The sequence below is a fragment of the Trachemys scripta genome, chromosome 4 (assembly GCF_013100865.1).
Source record: "Trachemys scripta elegans isolate TJP31775 chromosome 4, CAS_Tse_1.0, whole genome shotgun sequence".
NCBI classification, from domain to species: Eukaryota; Metazoa; Chordata; order Testudines; family Emydidae; genus Trachemys; species Trachemys scripta.
Genome location: NC_048301.1, coordinates 66,524,246 through 66,545,609, shown reverse-complemented (window position 1 = coordinate 66,545,609; position 21,364 = coordinate 66,524,246). Strand labels below are relative to the sequence as shown.

Genomic DNA, 21,364 nt, shown 5'->3' with positions numbered 1-21,364 from the left:
GACAGTAAACCCACCGTGATATAGTGGGGGCAAACGTGAGTGACCCTTGCAACATGCTGCAAAAGTATATTGAAAAGGAAATCCCTCACACAAACAAGGAAAGTGCCTGCAATATTCACAAATAGTTTTACTCAAAAGACTCTCACTTGCCCTAGTAATGACATGACACTTGAGGGCCCATGTCATCTACTTCAGTGGCGCTCACCCTTCTTCCACATGGGAACTAACCTCCTGGGGATATTTTGCTGCAACTCAGACAATCCAGATATCCTTTGGACTTGTGGCATTTGGGTCATAGCAAATAAAAGAGCGCGGCTGGGTTTGCATGCTGAGGGAGGGAACACGGACTGCTGAGTACAGGGGGAGTGTCTTCCCTTCATGCCACCCCTTCTCTTCCTTTCCCTCCATACAATGCACAGCTCTGGGGCAGTGCTGGTTCAAGGACACACTGCTTCCTGCATGAACTGAGCTGTGTGTGGGCAGAGTTTGGGGGATAAAAGAAGGAGGTGGGTAGAGGGGTCTGAGAGCTGCCATAGAGTTGGTGGGGAGGGCTGTCATCAGAACAGAGGCACCAGCAGGAAGTGGGAAGGCTGCCTAGGCTCCAGGCAGAACTCAGATCATGTCAAATTATATATTATTCCCTCCTCAAAACCAGTGGGGTGTGACCCTGCACCTCAATCCATTTCCAGGTAATGCTGAGACGCCCTGATCAAAGATGTTAACTGTCTTCCAACCTTATCCTATCCTACTAACAGAGGCCAAAGAGGCTCTAGGCAAGTCGCTCTCATCCATGTCTTTTTGCATTACAATTTTCCTAATTCCCTTCTCTCATTCTTCAGCGTGCTTAGAAACACACCTAAGCTCCCTCTTGAATAGCTACACATTTCAACCCAGTGGCCCTGCTAGTTAGTGCTTCCTCGTGTAATAATCTCTTGAGAAGAGCTTGCCTAAACATACTTGCTCCCCATCCATCTCAATTGACTCAATCCCCACTGTGCTTCCGGTAAAAGATTTACACAGGGATTCAGATCAGTTCCTCTGCCTTCCGATGGGAACAGGCCTTGTTTTCTCAGTCCTTTCTCAGAGAGCTGCTCCTTACCCTCCTTGCTACTTTTATTTAGCATTCGAGAGGCATCCAACTCACTCAGAGCTAAGGGATTTGAGGCTGTAAAGGACACTTTTAAGACTGACAGCCAGTAATGTTAAAGCATTAGCATTAACTACAAGCTGGTGACAGGTATTGGTTTCGTTATTCCTCTGGAGTGAAAGATCCTTTGGAGACAGGCATTTCAGACAGCAGAGTTAAAAGAGGGAAAGGGGGCAATTCAAATGAGCAAGTGCATCTTTCAAACTCATTCAGACTAAGGCGGCCGATTTAATCCAGGCTCATTTTGACCACAATGCTGTTGGAAATTGGTAAGACCATTTTCCCAACCGAGTTCCACTGTTTGGGGGAAATTCCTCTCCTTCCAAGAGGATTTCTTTAGGAGGCAACGAGCACCTTCCCCTTCCACTCCGCCCCCGCTTTGCTTTTCACTATAATGAGTCTAATCAGCCTATTACCAGTCAGCTTCAGTGTTGTCATTCACTGGGAAGAAGGCAGTTCTTCTGACAAGAGGTACCTCTTCCAATGAGATTTGACAGGCAGCCCATTCATCTAATTTCTTGAATAACATTATTTGCTGGAGCAGATAAGGCCTGGAGAATGTAAGTTTGCCAATGCATGCTCATGCTCTCAGATTCAAACACACCGGATATTTCCTGTTGGATAATCACGTTCTACCTAAATGAAATTCCGGTATCCAATTCAAACACCAGTACACTACAGTATTCTTCCCTTCCAGTCCTGAACAGTTTATTATGTCACTGAGCGCTTGTTAAACAGTTGCTGCATTTCACACCAGAAGTAGCTGCATGTCCATGGGGATGAGTGCTATTACTTCTCTCTCACACTAAGTGTATGGCCTGTCTAGAAACTTCATGACATACCATCCGAGAGGAGGGAAGAAGGGAATTTTGCTCATTATAAAATCCCATCCACCCAGCACACTGAATTTAGGTTAATTATCCAACATAGTCTAAAGGGCTAAAGAGAAGCTCAGCTGTCTCCTTTAAAATCCCAGCCTTTCAAGGGAAGCTCCAAGTGACCAAGATGGTCAGGGAGGGCAGAGAAGGAGGAGGCGTAGGCCCTGGTGTGTGGTAAGTGTGTGCCTTTAACTGGTTTATTCCGCTGGCAGGGATTCCTTTCAGAAGCATTTGGGTAAGTGCTGTACACCGCCGAGTTCAATCTGTGCTAAGCAGATTAGTTCCTTACCGGTGAAAGGTTCTGGGCAGCAGTATAGAGTTGCTCACCATGTGATACGAGGGGGTTGTCATTACGTTTCACAGATATGATATAATTATATGCTCCCTGGAGGGTACTTCTAATTGAATTATAGGGTGTCTCACAAGCATTCCGGGCAGCGGTTAAAGGAAGCTGAGCAGTTCTCTCGCTGCCTGGAACAACACAGAGCCACCCTCTAATTCATTTAGAAGTACCCTCCAAGGCGTGTATTGTTACTTTATGAACTAGTTTGTTAAAACAAACCAAAAAAATAGTTCGAGGGCCTCTGTCTTTTTAAGATTTTTCTTTTATTTTTCCAATTTCTTCAGTTGAACCCTACTGTGTCCCCACCTCTTGCAATCCCAAAGTCTGTACAATAGAGCGGCCTGTTAGGCAAAGGAGAGCTTTCTAGTTCGGGTTCTCTCCTCTCTGAGTCAATACTGATCTGACTCCCCAGCATGGTGTCAGGAAGTTAAACAGTGTTGCTGCAGGGGCCTTCTTTCAGCTAGCTGTAGAACAGAGGTCCTAACCACCCATGGTAAAGACATCAATTCCAGTCTCTTGGCCAAATTGAATTGAGGTAATTACATTCCACCTACCTTATATTTCCCCTGTGGCTTCAACTGGATATGGTATTGGCTGGCACTTCCTATCCTGAAAAACCATGGAGTGCTGCTGTGCATTGCTAAACAGTTGCCATGTTATAGCCCAGAGGTGGTGGGAATGATCCTGTGGCAGATCAACTGAATATAAATGCATGCTCTGAGACCAGAATGTTCAAACCTGGGTACCCAAAGTTATATTCCTAAATGCGTATTTAGACCCCTAAATTTTGTCATCTCTCTTTGTACTAGATTTTGAGTCCATTTGCTCTCTCTTATCTATGTTATTCCAAGTAATTTACACTGTTGGTCCTGGGAAATCAGCTGTCCAAGTTTGCCTAGGCGACAGGGCAGGGGGAGGACAATGGCCCCACCTCTTCCCCTGCTCTTTGCCCCCTTTGGGGCACTGTGCACTTTCAGGGGTTCATTTAAGTAGCAATCCCTGTTCTCTTCCTTGCATGCTCCGCTACTGTTGTGCGCAACTTGCTGTCAATTGGGGCAGATGTTGCACCTGTTATGCCTTTTCCTGCTGCTGTGTGCCACACAAAAGATGGGATATGCAGGTTCCTAGCCTATGTATTAGTTTCCTTAGGGGAAAGACGGCACCAGCTGCATATCACAAAGAAGTCTCATGACCTAGTAAAGCCTCCCTCAGTTCTGAGACCCACTGACTGCATCCTCTTCTCCTTCTAACACCATTCCATCAGGCCACACGAAGCCTTTTCATTCCATGCACATGAGTATTATATGAGATGCAGAACTCCTTACAGATGTAGCACCAAAGTCACCTCTGAGACAAACAAACAAAGCTGCATTGACTTCAATGGTGCTGCACCCGTTATGTCAGAGGTAGCTAGGATCCTAACATACCCCACTCTGTTACATATTCAGACACTGTTCACTGACCCAACAATCCGAAGCTGATCAAATTCAAGGAGGTTTGCTCATGGGTAAGCAGTTATATCTTACAGGATATTTCATCCTCTGTTAGTCTGTAGGTTTGGAAAGGGAGTGCAGCCCCAACTTTATCCACTCTATTTTCAGCTGACAGCACATTATCCTTGAAAAACTGCAAGATGACTCATGTTCTACACCCAACACTCCAATGGAGAAAAAAATCTGAGTCCTTAAGGCTCGCTAGGTTAATGCCCCAAAAGACATTGGGCATCTTCAAAATGCATTTTGATGTCTTGGAAAACTACTCAGTGCAAAGCTGGCCTTATAAGGTCAGTAAATTATTCCTGGTACATTGCATTCTGCCACTGCTCTCCAGGTGTGTCTTGACAACAGGAGGAGGAGATGGGGGTGTCAGAGCAACATGATCAATTAGATGAGGCAAAGGAGAAAGACTTGCAGATTGACCCTAATCCTCTAATTCAGGAGGGAAGGCATAGAAAGCAGAGATTAATTTAGCAGAATTTCCAAGTTAAATATTTGCATATTTATATGGTATAAGGGAATACAAATACAAGGCCAGGCATTTTTATGATTTGTATGGGCATGGGAATGTTTTTGTTTCTCTCACTGAAAGCGAAAAGATAAGCTCTACAGTGACTGGTTTCCACATATACATTTACACACATGGCACGAACGAATTAAATCCCTGAATAAACTGTCCAGGGAGGGGCTCGTAGGAAAGGATCCCAAGTGAAAGCACAGCAAACTTCTGTCTTGGACAGTGCACTTGGAGATGGGAGGGGAAAAGATAGAGGGGATAAAAGCTGCTTCTTCCTGCGTGTCTAACACCTTTTGGATTCAGAAAATACTCAATGTAAGGTAGGTATCAGGAGGCTGGATCCTCAGCCTTTACTTGCATAGGCTCCAGGTTCCCTCAGTAACCAGGAATGGCCCATCCTAAACTCACTAACATTCATAAGGAGCTATAGAAGTTAAAATTATTGCCAACACTTTGGTCACAACTTGAGTGGATACTGTGAAATTATTTGTGATTGCAGGGACAAGCTGTGGGAGTTGTCCAAGGTTTTCGGTCCTGAGAGAGGATGACTTATCAATCTTGCTCTCTTTACTATCTCCTCCCCGGGGAAACAGCTGGGCACAGAAGCAAAGCAGGTGGCCAAGGAACAAAGGGAACACAGCTAGACCAAGGCAGCTGAATGCAAGACTAGACAAAGGAAAGAAGATTTGGCAAGGGTGAAGTATCTGCAATATGACTTGAGGTGGAGGAGATCAAGACAGGGTAGGTACAGCTAGCCGGTAACTGGCAAGAGGCAAAGAGGAATAGGTACTTAGTCTAGGGAGAACAAGCCTATGAACCAAGGCAGGAAACAGGAAATCCTAGTGCCAAACTCCAATTCATGTTCCAGCCAGACCCAGCCAAGGGCCTAGAGTCCAGAACAGCCAACCAGGTCTGACTGCATTTGAGCCTCAGTTGCAAAAAACAGGCAATAAGCTTTGACACCTAGAGATCCAAGACATCAGACCAGGGGGGAGGGTTCAGAATAGTCACATGAGTCAGGATCCATCTCTTAGACATCTATAAATCACTGGCCCAGGTTCTTCCTAGGTGTAAAACCGCTGACTTCACTGGAGCTCAACAAAGAATGAATTTGGCCCATTGTGCCTCTCTTTCTCTATAGTCCTGCCATTGGCCATGTGTTCCTGTACGTTCTGAGGCTATGCCAATTATGAGTATTATATAACAATGGATTCTTCCTGGCACAATGGTATCTTCCTGGCATGTCTATCTAGAGAGAGTCACAGAGTCTCTCCAGATCATATGGGTCAAGGAGGTGGGTTATTGTGGAGTTTTAAAGAATTTGATTTGCAGAGAATCCCCGTTTCTTTCCCCAGTGATCCACAGCTGTCTCAAGAAATCCAGAGTCAAATTTGAACGTCAGGTCTCATTACAAATCACCCAAGCTAGCCCATTCGTGGCCATATCCCACCCCAAAAATACATTTGTCAAAGGATGACACCGGGATAGACTGAAAATATCCTGGACAAACGTTATGAAATTAAGATTAAGTTAATTCAATAAAGTTTAACGTTCATGAATTAGATTTAATACCTTTGGGGTCCACTGTATGAAAAATGCAAATGTTTATGTTCTATTATGGAATTGTATGGAACTTCTTGAGCCGGAAGACAGGATTAATGCAATTCAGGAAGATTGGAAACACTTCAAAGGACTTTTTGGAACAATGCGCATAAAGTGGATTTCCTAGGAAATACCTGAGGGGTGAAGGGAATGTAAATGACCCACTTTAGGTCCATCCTTTAAGCTACACACTGGGAAGAGAAAACCATTGTCTGCTCATTTCCTGCTCTGGAAACATCAGATCAAAGACCCCTGAACTGCATAAAGGGTAGACTAAGCATGTCATGAGTGTGCTTGGTCTGAGCCGAAGCTTTGATGAACTTGAAACCACAAAGAAATCCCTTGCGTGGTTCTGAAGGACTGCTCCAGCCAGAGCCCGTGTTAGGGTTGGAGTGATCTTTAGGTAAGCTTATTAGAATGCGTGTAGGTGGTTTTATTGGTTTTCATATGTTTTCTCTGTAGTGCTTTTATCTTATGATGGGCTTGCATAGGAAGTACTGTGTGGTATCGTATAATGGTGGGTGATTACTCTGTTATTAGTCTCTGAAGGGAACGTAAGCCAGCCTGTTTAAGCAGAGTCTCTTGCTGAGAACAACACAGTGAAAGGAAGGGATTGTGCAGCCTGGAGATATCCCATCCAGAAGGGAGAGAGACGTGGGTCTCCACCCAAGAAAGGCCAGGCTTGGGGAGCTGGAAGCCTGAGGGTGAGTGCCCTTGCTGGACCCTAGAGGGGAATACAGGTGCAGGTGCCCTAGACCGTGACAGGCACTACCTAATAATAAAAATCTAGGAGCACATTCCCTTCCTCCTAGTAGAAGTGTGTGCAGGGAGAACAAAAGGACAGAGTCTGTAAATAAGCATTTGAAGGCATGTGTGCAAAGTATATGTCTGCCAACTTTTCAAAACTCACAGGGTCGGATTGTGTCACTAGCACTCACATTTCATTCAGACACTTCCGGTAATCAGATTGAATTGAACTGAACCCAACCCACAGTAAATTAGTTTTTGACCTGAATTGGGATTAACCTTTTTAATCCACTTTGGGGCTGCAGTTTTTGGCATGGGCAAGTTCCCAGTGCTCTCTCTAGAATTATGAATCCACATGCCCCTGTGAAACATTCTCATCTCTTCCCCATGTAAGGCCTGATCCTGCAGGGTGCTGCACACTTTGTACTCCCTGACTTCACTGCTAGTCGAGAGAGTTTACCTCTCTCAGGATCAGGCCCACATTTATGCCTCCCTAATTTGAATTTGACTAAAGGCTGACTTAAACTGGGGTTTGAAATGCCCCCTTGTTTGCTGCAGTCACATAATACATCCAAATGCCTTTGATGGGCAACAAGTCATAGCCCCAGACAGGATGTCATTTGTCCTTCTCATGGACAGGTGGCATGTATCTCTACTCAACGCCTGTCACCAAAACTATGAGAGGATAAAGGTCAGCTCAGTGCTTCTCTTGTTCACATGATGGTTTCTGTCTCACATTTCTGCAGGCTGATTTTATTCACTCCTCAGACACCCCCCACCAGCACCTCATACTAATCCTCACCAGAAATCTCAGTGGAATGTAATAAATGTACACAGCTTGAGTTAAGGTAGGAACGAGCAGTCTTAACAGTACTTACATGAGGGAATTTCAGAGTGAGAACTGGGCATAACATCTTTCACACTAGTGATACGCTGGGAGATCACCAACACAGATCACTAAATCAGGGCTTGGGAAAAATGTATTGCATGGAGTGAGTAGGAATTTGGACAGGCAAGTGGGCTAACTAAAGCTAGGGAGCAGATGTGCTGGCACCTTCCTCTTTCAGAAATTATCAAACCTGGCAAACAGAATACCCAGAGACGACTTCTTTAAGAGGATTTGTGGGAGCACAGTGTCCAGGGGGAGGAGCCAGAGAGCAGAGTTGGTACTACTGCTTCTTAATTTGGGTCAGAGAAGGAGCCAGGGATCAGCACCAGTCAGATGTCACCTCTCTTTTACTAGAGGAGAAGGGTGAGAAGGTAGGACTGAGCTTGCATGCTAATGGGGGAGGGTAAGAGGAAGAGATTGGAGGGACAATATGGTGACCATACATCCCATTTGGGCCGGGACAATCCCTTTTTTAAGCCCTATCCTGGCTGTCCTGATTTTTTTGGAAAAAATGGGCATTTGTCCCATGTGCTCTTGCCAACTTGATCAGTTGGCAAGAACATACGGGACAAATGCCCACCTTTGCTTAAAAAAAATGGGGTACAGAGTAATGTTCTGGGGGGCGAGTAGCAATGCCAACCCCGTGCGGGGGGCAGGCAGGGCTCAGGCAAGCAGTAACACCAGCCCCAGCCCTGCATGGGATGGGGGGCCTGGGAGAACAGTTCCGCAAGTCCCGGGGGGGCGGGATCAGGAGAGTGGCTCGGGCCATCCCTGAGCGGGGAGGGGGGGTTGGGAGAGCAGCTTGGCCAATCCCGCATGGAGTAGGGGGCCTCAGATTAGCCCAACCCTGTGTCCCATTTTTCCTTTGGGAAATATGGTCACCCTAAGGGATAAACTAGAAGTACATGATAGATAACGAGAGAGCTGTGGTAACAGAAAGAGTAACTAACCCTTGGAACAAATTAACCAAGAGAGATGGTAAATTCTCCATCACTTGGAGTTGCTAACAGATATCTCCATCTTTATTTGAAAAAGAGGTTCTACTTCAGCCACAAATTAAACTCACTGCAGGAATTATGGAGGGAGATTTTACGGCCTGATATGCACAGCTCAGATTAGATCATAATGGTTCCTTCGGGTCTTGAAAAAAATCTATGCAATTAGCTTGAGATTGCCCCAGCCGACAATTAGCCAACATAGGTCTTTGAATTAATATGGAGCATATGATTAAAATTAAACTGGGGAGCATAAAAGCCCAAATTGCAATGACTATTTGTGGTGGGGCATCTGCCCCACCCCCATGCTAGAGGGGGCTGCAGCAGGCAGGTGGGCTTGCGCAGACGAACAGCCAATTAGAGAAGGTCTTATTGGGAGCCAATCTGGGCCCAAATTGGAGATAGCCAATCAGGGCCAGGCTCAGCCCTACAAAAAGGCTGCTCAGGGAGCCCCGTCTTGGGCTGCACCAACCCCCTGCCAAGAGTGGTGTGACTTTGGGGGTGCAGTTGCTCACATTGGTCGGGGCACAGAGAGACAGCTGACTGACCCTCCCCTCCCCCGGAAGGGGGCAAGGATGGACTAAGGGGCACTGCCAGAGGGCAATGGCTCGAAGAGGACGCCGCGAGTTGGGAGCAATGCGGTTCCACACGCCAACCGAGGGCGAAACGATAGACGGGACACCACCAGGAGGGGCACTCCACTGGACTGAGCTAATTCCCGAGGATGACCAGCAGGGGGTGCTGGGTGGTGAGTCCCAACACCGTTACACTGTTGTAAAACTGGAGGTAATGACCACTATCCACAACCAGTGATCTAATGGGCAGGAAGAAGCCCTCAAGTTTTAACTAGCTCATCATGGTCTTGAATTATGGAGGAGGAAGAGCCTAGGACAGGACGAGACTCCCAACTAGCCAACTGCTGAATCTCCAGATCATCAAACATTCTCATCTGGGTTGTCTATCAAACTGAAAAAGGCACTGTTTCCTCCAACCGTGAAGTCTAGAAAAGAAGCACAAGTGGCTACATCAAACTTCACAGTGGTCTTTTCCAAGCAGTTAATAGCTGATCACTTCCTTCCACTACCCACCTGGGCCCCGTCTTCTGAACTTCCCCCTGTATTCTGTGTAATTGCTTTAGCTGGCAAGGAGATGATTTTCAAAGCCCAAATAAAGGGGAATTTATTATTTTATAGTGCTACCCAGCCACATAGTGCTGGATGCACACACCACAAGACGACAGTCCCTGCACCACAGAACTTACATACCACGTGTGTAGTGATTCAGCAGGGCAGCCACAGCTGCACACACAGAAGCTGGGAGGCAGTGCAACTCCTAGTCAAAAATCTCTGCGGAGAAGGGTCACATGTACTTTACAAATGACCCCTGCTCTTTAGTAACTATACTTATTCAGTGCTTCAAAAAAATGTATCTCCAAAAATATTGAAGGGCAGTGTTGTTTAGGCCACAGGCAATAAACATTTCCAAGAGTTCAGTCTTAATATGTTTGTCTCCAGAAATGTTTTCATTAATGGAGGAACAGAAGGAGGTAGATCCTTTCAGCCTCTTCGCTACTTATGCCTTTATTGCAAGCTTTGCATAAAAACCACCCATAGCAGTGGCCCCATGTAACCACACACATTTCATCCAAAATCTCAGTGCTTTTTGTTTTGCCAAGAGGGTTAGCAAGCCATTTGCTACCAGTTTAACATTACAGCTTCTACTGACACCTACTACCCTTTCTGATTCATAAAACACACTTACGAAACTTTGGAATTGTGGCAAAAAGCTATGCTGCTGGGCGGGGGAGACACACTCCTCCCTGTCCCCAACAAAAATGAATCTCCAACCATGCACCACTATGGATCCCAAAACCATCTCTGATACCAGTGATGAGGACAAGCCCAAATAGATCTATTACCCTAATTCTAGGTTAAAATCCTTGATATTGCACCAAGGAACACAAAGTATTATTTGGCCCTTAGACTTCCAAATAGCATCCAAACTGGCTTCTAATAGCACATGTATAGTTCCAAACTGACCCAAAGGCAAATCATAGAAGATTAGGGTTGGAAGAGACCTCAGAAAGTCATCTAGTCCAATCCCCTGCTCAAAGCAGGACCAACCCCAACTAAATCATCCCAGCCAGGGCTTTGTCAAGCTGGGCCTTAAAAACCTCTAAGGATGGAGATTCCACCACCTCCCTAGGTAACCCATTCCAATGCTTCACCTCCCTCTTAGTGAAATAGTTTTTCCTAATATCCAACCTAGACCTGCCCCACTGCAACTTGAGACCATTGCTTCTTGTTCTTTCATCTGCCACCACTGAGAACACAGTCAATATAATTATAACACTAGGGTACAGAGTCAATTGGGTGCGAAACATGGACACTATATAGGCGTCACATCAAGCAGCTCGAAGTATTTCACATGCGCTGCCTCCGCAACATCATGAAGATCAGCTGGCAAGACAAAGTGCCCAATCTCGAGGTCCTCGAGAGAGCCCAGATGACAAGCATCAAAATGATGATCATGAAGTCACAGCTACGTTGGACCGGTCATGTCAGCTGCCTGGATGCCAACAGAATCCCTCGCCAGCTTCTGTATGGTGAGCTCTCCCAGGGCATCCGGCATATAGGTCGTCCACGGAAACGTTACAAGGACACCGTCAAAGCCAATCTGCAGTACAGCAGTATCAAACCTAGGGACCTTGAGGACGCCGCCAGCGACAGAACACAGTGGCGTGCAACAGTCAGAAATACCTGCATCACCTTTGAGGAAGGCCGCTGCCAGTGTCTACAAGAGGCACGCGAACGACGTCACAGAGCATCAGCAGCGCACAATCCACTGACCGCGAACTTCCCATGCACCATCTGCAGCAAAATGTGCACCTCTAGAATTGGCTTGTACAGTCACCAGAGGGCACACCATAAGACCAACAACTGATGATCTGCACAGATTTATCATCATCGGATTCGATGGACTACCAAGGATACAGTCAATAGAATTATAAATTAAGGTATTACTAGTAACAGGGCCGGCTCTAGGCACCAGCCGAGCAAGCTGGTGCTTGGGGCGGCAGCTTGTAGGAGGCAGCATTCCGCCCAATCCTAGGGCGACACGGCCGCTTTTTTTTGTGTGTGTGTGTGTGTGTGTGTGTGTGTGTGTGTTGTTACGCGCCGGCCGCTCTGTAGGGGGCAGTGGCGCAGAGGATGGGAGCGCCCTGCAGCAAGCCCGACAGGGCAGCCCGCGTCCTTCCCTCCCAGCCAACTGGAGCAGTGCAGAGACCTCCCAGCAGGCGGCGGGGCGGGAGGGCCGCATGGCAGCGCCCCACTGAAGCCCTGGCCGCCCCCCTTCTCTCTCTCTCCCTCCCGCTCCCCCTGGCTCTGGCTACGCTGCAGGTTTTGTTTTTTTGTTTGGTTGGGTTTTTTTGTGTGGGGTGGCCAAAAAGCCAGAGCCGGCCCTGACTAGCAACTGAAAGCCTGTGCTGTCACATGGGTGTAATTCATAGTCATGTTTATAAAAAAAGCCAAACATCTGAATGATGCTTGGGGTTGTTGCATGTGCTGGTTGTGTGGATTTGTGCGGTGCTGAGAGAGTTGTGTGGATTTGCGCCGGTGGCAAATGAAGAGTGTGGGCTGTGTTTGGGGTTATTGTATGTGCTGGTTGTATTATCATGTGAGTGGTTGTGTTGATTTGTGTCGGTGGGGTTGTGCTGGGAGATGTGTGTCTGGGAGGAGGTCTGGGAGATTTGTGTTTATTTGTGCAGGTGGCAGTTAGGCCAAGTAATCCACTACCGTGCAGTCTCCCTCTCACAACAAAGGAAACTGTTGCATAAATATTAGCCGTAGAGGAAGGGTCGTGATTGGCTGAGCTGCCTCGGATATCATAATTGTCTAGGACTCTTGGCATGGCATAGATACCTGCCTTCCTGCACATCGCACAGGGTGTAAATCATAAATTCAAAATACTGAGAACTTAAGAGTTGGATAGCAACAGACTACAAATCCCAGTGATGATTGCACCTAGTGATCTGCTGAACAAAAAGCTCTCATCCATGCTTCTAGCGGTTTGCTTTGCTCCACACTGACTGACATTCTAGGCTTCACAGTGACAATCCGGGAATTGTATTATACAGATTCCTTCCCTGCTTTACTAATTAACACTATTATGCAAAGCGAAAAAACACAAATTGTTTTGCACCACTGATTCTTAGGGCTTTTGTTTGTTTTTTAAAACCTTTTATAAAACCTAAGTGTTGGGCCTAATCTATTTGACAGTATCCTTTTAACAGACTAGAGCAGTGACACTCAGACCTCAGTGGGTTAGGAGTCAAATTAGTGATCAACATTGCCCAAGAGCCAGAATAGTGTGAATTCATTGTTTCATTTACTATATTATATTATTCTCACAGCAAAATGAACTGACCAAGTATTATTCTTTTATCCACTACAATTGGTTATAATAAAAGGATCCTGATTGGTTAATCATTAAATCACACAGCATTTTAATATCACGTGCTGCAAAGAGCTGCAAGGGAGACATTAAAGAGCCACTTGCGGTTCACAAGCCTCAGTCTGAGTATCACTAGATTAGAGATGACCGTTCTCATTTCAGCTGTTTAAAATGTAAAATGGCAAGACACAATCAGAAGTGTGTGTGTTCGAAGTTGGCATTTGGAAGTAACAAATGTATCATTTTATTTTTTTAAATGTTATAACACCACGAGTCTGAAGCTTGTGTGAGTATTCACTTTTCTCATCAGATAGTAAAGTGCAGAGTTTTACACACACACACACACACACACACACACACACACACACGACTGGATAACAACAGCAGCATTATTGAGGTTTCACACCTCAAGAGAAGTCAGCTTGCTCCCCCCCCCCCCCCCATATACAGGCAAGGAAACTTTGACCATACCAGCTTTGAGAGAATCACAGAAGCAATAAGCAAGACCCTGTGGCAGGATCCATCTCCCTCTCACACTTTATTTTATGCATCAGCTCAGCTATTTTTAATCCCTTATTCCCTGGGGACATCCACTTTTTTTTTTTTTTTTTTTAAGCAGAGGTGGTTTATTTTATCTTTTTAAATTGAAGTGAAATCCCCTCAAAAAGAGTGGGACAAGGGAAAACATTTGGGGAATCATGTCCAGCCGTTGGCTCTAAGAATTTTGTAGAAAACAGTGTTATTCAATACAGAGGTGATGTGGCATTTGGAGCCCCTCACATTAATGTAGACACTTTTACATGCAGTTACACTCCCTTAGAGCTGCTTACATCCACTCTGCCAACATATAATGGAATCTAAATCAGGAACTTACCCACCAAGAGCCAGAAGAGGACGTAAATTGAAGCTCTCACCCTCCTCCTTTGCATGTAAGTTACATCAATCTACATAGTCAGAGGGCCTGGAAATCTCTTTAGCCCCACTTCCACAAACACTTAAACACATACTTAACTTGTCTACCTTGTGTAGTCCCAATGGACCTATTCATGATAGTCAAGTTAAGCACATGCTTAGAGATATGTCTACACTGCAATAAAAGACCCTTGTCTGGCCTGTGTCAGCTGACTCAGGCTCACGGGACTCAGGCTATGGGGCTATAATATTGCAGGGTAGACTTTGGGGCTAGAGCCCTCTCCCCTCACAGGGTCCCAGAGCCTGGACTCGAGCCTGCAATTTAACAGCCCCACAGACCAAGCCCTGTGAGCCTGAGTCAGCTGACATGGGCCAGCCATGGGTATTTTATTGCAGTGTACATATACCCTAAGTGTTTGCAGAAATGAGGCATGTGTGGGTTTTCGCTCTTCCTGTCTATGAGCAAAAGACCCCTTTAACAATGGTACTGCAAAGAGAATGAAGGGGTGATGGGAGAAGGTGGGGAATCAGGTAATGAATCCCTAGTGTGTGAAGAAAGATAGTTTACTGACCCAGTGTTTTCATACAACTTTGTGGTGATAAACACATCACGCCACCTCCACTGCACTTTAACATTTAGGATGAGTGAAGTGTTTCAGATAAAATAATCATACACCTCCCTAAACTAGAGATGAGCCCATACCAAAACCTGGGATCTGAGAAACGCTGATCTTCACAAAAGGTCAAACGTGGATCTGAATTCTCCACATTGGCTGCTTTCTACCCCAAACATCTGCCCAAAATTATTTTTTCCCTTCAGGAAAGACACAACCATTCATGTCTCTGCACTTGCTATTTCCAACTGAATCTGAGTCAAACTCTTACAGAATGGCAGCAAAAAGCTCCAAGAGGCTTGGAGGGCTAAATGCAGGCACAGTATAAGCAAGTGCAGCTCCTTTGATTTCAGTGGCTTACACCAGGTCAGGATTTGTCTAATGTCTAAATAAACATCTGGAATTACAGGTGCTTGTTCAAACTCAAACTTCAGAGGTTTTGAGGTTCACCCATGACTAGCCAGTATCAGTTCTGAAGGGTAAAGTGGCTCAGTTACAATATATTTGTCCCCCAACAGAATTCCATTTTAAAGCACAGATGGGAACCTAGTGTCATTTGAGTGTGTTCTACCTACATTCCAAAAATGGAACTGTGATTTGACTGTGTCAGAGAGAAGAGTTGTAACTGGCAGCACTTGTTATGTGCTAGTGCATTTGACTCCATCTTGGAGAACAGACTCAAACATGGTTCTGCTGAACATGGTTTAGCTTAAAGCAGTTTAGTGGTAGCATGAACAGGACCTTAAAATGCTCCCCTACTTTGTAAATTAAAAAAGCTTCAGTAATAGAGGAGGGGCAGGTTGGAATATTACAGTGTTTAAATTAGTTCTGTCAATAATCCAGCCTATTAGGCTCCAACTGCCCCAGTAACATCTACCATATTGGAGAACCCATTTAAAACATCGTTGTGCCCACACAATTAGAATTAAACCATGTTGTAGGTGGGTCCCCTAGCACAACAGATTTTAACTGAGTAGATGAGACCTTGGTCTACTTTGTCCAGAAAGTGCAGCCTGAGGACCAGTTGTAGTAGCAGAGATTGGCCCGGTGACCCATGGCCACCTTCTCCCTGGAGCAGCAAGTTGAGGACAAAGCCGATCACCTTCAATCTTTTATTCAGGCTTGGCACAGTTCAATGTGTCTATTTTCATAATTTTGACATCTCATGTTGAGGCTTATTTTTAAGTATTTTTTTCTATTGTTATCAATGTAAATTTTCCACAGTTGCAGGAAATTGGGTGGGGGAGGGAAGAACGGGATGACAATCAGACTATTTAATGACAGTAGATGTTGAGATTAAAAAAAAGGCTAACCATTGAAACACAAATCATCAACATCACATGTCAAGAAATTGACATTTACCACCACAAATCTAATCCTTCCAAGCCTACTTTTACTGTTGGTGATCTCAGCCAACCAGCAACTTCTGTTCATCTATCAAGGGAGAACATGCACATGCAATCAAATACCAGGGTTGTGGACAGCAACTGAATTAAAAAAAAAAAAAAAAACGTGACAGGTGGGCACAGACCATGGGAAGATGTCAGAATTCAGGCACATCCCTGTTCTGTAGCTCAGTGTACCAGCGTCTACATGTGTATTGTATAAGCTGACTTGGTACAGTAATTTCCTTTCTCTGCTGCCAGTTGCAAGTCAGCACAATTCTTCCTTTGATTTCTCAAGTGATTGGGTTTTAACAAGAGGCACCTAAGCACTCAGCATTAGGGAATGTTAGCATCATGCCCATACACCACCTCCCTCTACTAAGCGATTTTTCCTCATCCTCCACTAATGTTAATGGAAGGTAGTTAAAGCAGTTAGACATTATTATGTCTCTGGTCTTTATTACTCACTTCTCTCGCATCAGTTACATTTGTTCATAATGAAAGAGCTGAATTAACAGGGCTGGTTCACACTATTAGAGGCCATGTAATCCTTTCCCTCCCCAGGCTGGAGGAGTGTGTGTGTCTTGTTTTGTATGAAAACACTAGGTCATGGAGCCGCAGGGAAGCACTGAGTTGCAGCTTTTTGGATCATTACTGTAGAATACTGCAGTATTTTTAAGGGGAAAACCACTAGTAAATAAACTCAAAGGGAAGACCAGCTTACTCAGAGATGATCACACAGAAGGCTACTCAAAAGCCGAAAATTTAGCCCACCCCCTAATGCCTATGCTAAGATCCATGTAAAGAAAGGCCTGTGGGTAGAGTATTGCCTAGCTCAAGCAGCTCTAGGCAGAGGCTACAGGGGCACACAGACTGGAATTATTGCTTATTACACAAGCCAACAAGAGGGTGTGCTTTGCTGCCGATTTTGTGGATTCAGCTACCACATGAATCACCTGGATGTACAAGAGGCGCAGGCAGACCATGTACATATGTAGTTCGAGGGAGGGGAAGAGCCCTTGTTAGCTAAGTGGCTTATATTTACCTGGAGGTGGCTGATTTGATTGAAAACCAAACCTACAAAAGGCCTTTTAATATCCCAAATTAGCATATTCAAGAGTCCATTAAAAACCTATGTATAGGATTTTTTCCCTCTCCCCTCTGTCTTTACTCATAACTAACACTTCTATTGCATGGGGAAATTCAACCCTTAATTTGCTGTCTGTTGAGGGAAATAAAAAAAGATAGGGAGAGGGGATTAAGGGAAGAAATATCTATACAACAGAGGTTCAGTTTAGTGACCAAGGGCCTGATCCTGCAGCTATTGCTCACATCCCCTAGGCCCAGATTTTCAAAAGAGCTCAGAGCTCCCAACAGTTCTCATTGTCCTCAATGTTCCCTTAGCTCTTCTGGGTAGGATTTTCAAAAGTGCTCGTAGCTGCTCTCTCTCTCTGCTTCCACTGAAGTCAACAGGAGCAGCGTTTGGCCAGTGCTGAGCCTTTTTGAAAATCCCACCTTATTCAGCAACTATTGAAAATCTGGCCATTTATGTTGGCAGTGAGTAAATGGGACTATTAATTTAACTAAAGTCTGAAAGATTGGGCCTCAACATGCCTTTTGTCTTCTACTCACGATCATACCGGCTATCTTCAAAATTAAAGGACTGTGAAAATGTCTAAGTACAGTCTCCAAGTCCCACTCACTGGTTTGAGTCGATGATTCTGAGGACTATAGGTCTTCTCATTGATGAGATTTCCAAGCCCCATTTTGTAATTCCTGGGAGGAAAGGGACAAGAGGTACTACCCTCTTAGATCCTGCTGTAGGGTTCTTGCCTGGAAGAGGTAAGTATGGAAATTGAAGGAGAGCTGTAGAAAGTAGCCCATTATCTGTTGTCTGCATTCACCTGTGATGGAGGCAAACTTGGAGTTAACCACAATAACTAGGACAGGTAAAAGAAATTAAGGGTACTTACACCGTTTCATCGTTCTTGAACTCCAGCTCCCCATAAGCATCTTCAAAATCCTCTCCACCTCCTTTTGCTGTCCCTTCTACTGTCCTAAATGGGACTATGACTGTACCTCGAGCACCTGATGTCCTAAGGACTTTGACTTCCATCACGCCAATGCTCTCACTGACATGCATCACATCACACTCAAATGTGAAGATGCCCGCGTGGTCATCATCCAAGATAGTCACTGTGGCCACGCAAGGAGAAGTCAGTATGGCCTTTGGGTATGGCAAATTGTTGAGCTCGGCAGGTTCCTCAGTCTCAACCACGCGGAGGTTACTAAGCCGCACGAAGAAATGCTCATCTTCCTCAAAGATGTCATCATCAATGATCCCCACAGAGAACTCCTTCTGGGTCTCCCCTGACTTCAAGACCACAGTTCCTTCTGTGAACTCGTAGTCAGCACCAGCATTGGCAGAGCCATCCTCCGTTTTGTAGTCCACATAGAGGGTCTTGGACATGTCACCCCCTTTCCGCACCACCGTCAGGAGGACAGCGCCACAGTTCTCAAGACATTGGTAGGAGCAAGGATCGAAATAAACTTTGGAGATGAATTCCTCAGGTTCATCTGCCTGCACCTCATGCAAGCTGGTGCTTTTCTTGGCTTGCTCGGCCGCATGCTTTTTCAGAATGTTGCCAGCTCCAGTCATCATTCTGGTAGCTTGGATGCGGTAAAAGGCTCTGCTCTTTTGCTGGTGAGATAAGGCATAGTAGTTGGCCATCTCTACCAGCTGATCCAAGTCCTTTTCTGGGTGCTTTTGCTTCAGATCCTTGAGGATCCGGATCATCTCTTTGCGAGATTCATCCACCTCTTTCCCATCCATAGTTACTAAATTTCCATCCAGAAAGTGGGAGTTCATCATCTTGCCATCCATTTCTATTCCCTTAGGGTGTTCACCTTCTGTCTCAATGATAATGCCTCTGTTCTTGTCAGTACGATACTTTTTGTGCATGTACTTATAGAAGAGCAGCCTTCTATCTGCCACCCAAGCCAGGAGGACACAAAGAGGGAAGAAGAACAGAGTGAGCAAGCCTTCCCAGACCTGCACCACACCTGGAGAAAAGACGGCAAGGATCATGTACAACCAGATATAAGCAAAGATGCTCCATGCAGATGTGACAAAGAACACCCTCAGGTGTTTTATCTTTCTGGTTTCCCCATCTGGGATCACATAAACGCAGATGGCTATGATGATAAACATGTTGAAAGCCGCACTGCCAACAATGGTAGAGGGCCCCAGGTCTCCGGCTATGAATCCATGGCCACATACCTCTATCAATGACAGAAGAATCTCAGGAGCAGAAGAACCTAGAGCCATCAGGGTCAGGTTGGAAACAGTTTCATTCCAAACCCGAATGGTAGTCGTGGTGGTCTCCCCATTTGGTTTCTTGATTGTAATCTCTTTTTCTTGTGATGTAATGACCTCTATCGATGCCATGAAACGATCTGCAATGATGGAGACTCCGAGGAACATGTAGATAAGTGCCACAAAATAAACAATAACTCTGGCAATTTTGTCCCCAAGGGATGGGTTTTCTGGATACCATATTGGCAAGATAACACCCTCCTTGCAATCGGAAGATCCTGAGCATGAGCTGTTTTGTCCTGTACTTAGAGACTCTCCCGTTATGCCAGCGTCCACCTGCAAACCATGCAAAAACAGCACAAAGGTAACCAGCCCAAAGTGGAGGAAGGCTGAGGTGAGAGGCTGCAACCTTAACCACGCCATACACAAAATTTGACTTCCACTGTGTAGATGCAACAGTCTTCTGAAAACTCCAAGTATCTGAAAGGAACAAAACAGAAATGGGGGGAAGCATGAGACAGAGGCAAAAATATGTGATGTTCTCATATACACACTTTAATACCTCACTGCTGAGGAGTTGAAGTAGAAATACATGAGTTGTCTCTCCACCACTTAGACAAAAAGGTATTCACCAGTGGTAGAGACTCTTTAAATGTAAATCACAAAGAGCAATGCTATCTTTGAAGGTCAGATGCTGAACAGACAGAAGAACTGATAAACAAGTAACCAAGAGGGAAATTATTTATATTAACCCAATTCTTGACCAACAATTTGTTTAATTTAGGAACCAAGTACCCAGTTACAAGTCTCCCAATAGTTCAATGGAGGTCCATGTCAGATGAATTTATAATAAAATAAACTGGAGTTGGAACAGGGTGGTGTAAAGAACAAAAGTTACCTACTTCACCTCTCCTTTCCCGCCTCCTCTTGTTACTTAAACGGGATGAAGTGGCTCAGGGGATTGGTGGGGACACAATTCGCACTACTTAATGCTGTTGAGTAGCCTATATTTGAAATCAGTAAGCGGGACTGAGGCCAGCAAACTAGGTGAGGTGTTCACATGACCAAACTACTACCACAATTGGCACCCTTGTTGGAAATTTCAGCAGAAAGCCCCTGAGTGGGCCACTGAGATTAACATTCTCTCTTCCCCGAGAAGAGGTGCCTCCAAGTCAGGGGGTAGACGCGTTGGCAGGGAACTGTGGCATACAACTTTCACTACTACTGCTACTACTACTGCCATGATGTACCCAGGCTGTGCATAGATGACTCCACTCTCCAGGGCCATTAGCGTGCCACTCTTCAGTACCACTAAATTCACACCAAAAATTTTGAAAAACCAAACAAAAAACAAGAACTTGGTAATGCTCTGCTAAAAGGCTTGATAATACCAGAGCCGGAAAGAGTTACACTAATGAACCCATATACAGTAGCAAAATTCAAGTACCCAGTGACATTCCAATCAATCGATTGATCGATAGGTGTGCGTGTGTCTATTTTCAAGTTCTGTATAAAGTAAAAATTGCCTCCCCCCTAAACTAACCAGGAAAGATAATCAGGTGGAAGAATTAGGTACATCACATCCCAGGCCCACTTACTGTATTTTGCTACTCATTGCATTATATGCTAGTAGACCTTTCATTTGTTAGCAATTGGGTTTAAACAGTACACACTGCCATAAAACAGGCTGTTCTCTTTCAGTCACAGTATGCTTTCGGAGGAATTTGGGTAACATGGTTAGTTAACCTACTATGGGCCCTGTGAATCTGAACACAGAGTTTCACATGGAATCTCAATCTTAACAGTAGGATTTTCAAAAGCACCCAAGAGTCTTAGGAACACATGTCCATTGGACTTTCAATCTCCACTGATTTTCAATGGGACTTGTATTCCCAAGTCACTCAGGGGCAGATTTTTGAAGGCATTTAGGTGCCTTTAAAAACCTACCCTTTAGATGCTTTTGAAACCCCAAACACAAGTTCCTCAAGCGGCTAGAGAACAGTGTGTCTATTCCAGGCAGCACTTTAATGTTACTGGAGTGAACAAATGCATTGCAAATGGCTATTTTATC

The 21,364-nt window shown here is 45.1% G+C and overlaps 1 protein-coding gene across 3 annotated transcripts in view; it reads right to left on the bottom strand.

Annotated features, from left to right (window-relative positions):
* SLC8A3 (solute carrier family 8 member A3) overlaps positions 1 to 21,364 on the bottom strand; it is a 192,685-nt gene that overhangs the window by 128,757 nt on the left and 42,564 nt on the right. For all 3 annotated transcript variants that reach the window (XM_034769653.1, XM_034769654.1, XM_034769655.1), the window contains exon 2: positions 17,951 to 19,773. In XM_034769653.1, coding sequence (XP_034625544.1) covers positions 17,951 to 19,716 — 1,766 coding nt within the window. In that variant the 5' untranslated portion in view covers positions 19,717 to 19,773. The remainder of the gene's footprint in view (positions 1 to 17,950; positions 19,774 to 21,364) is intronic.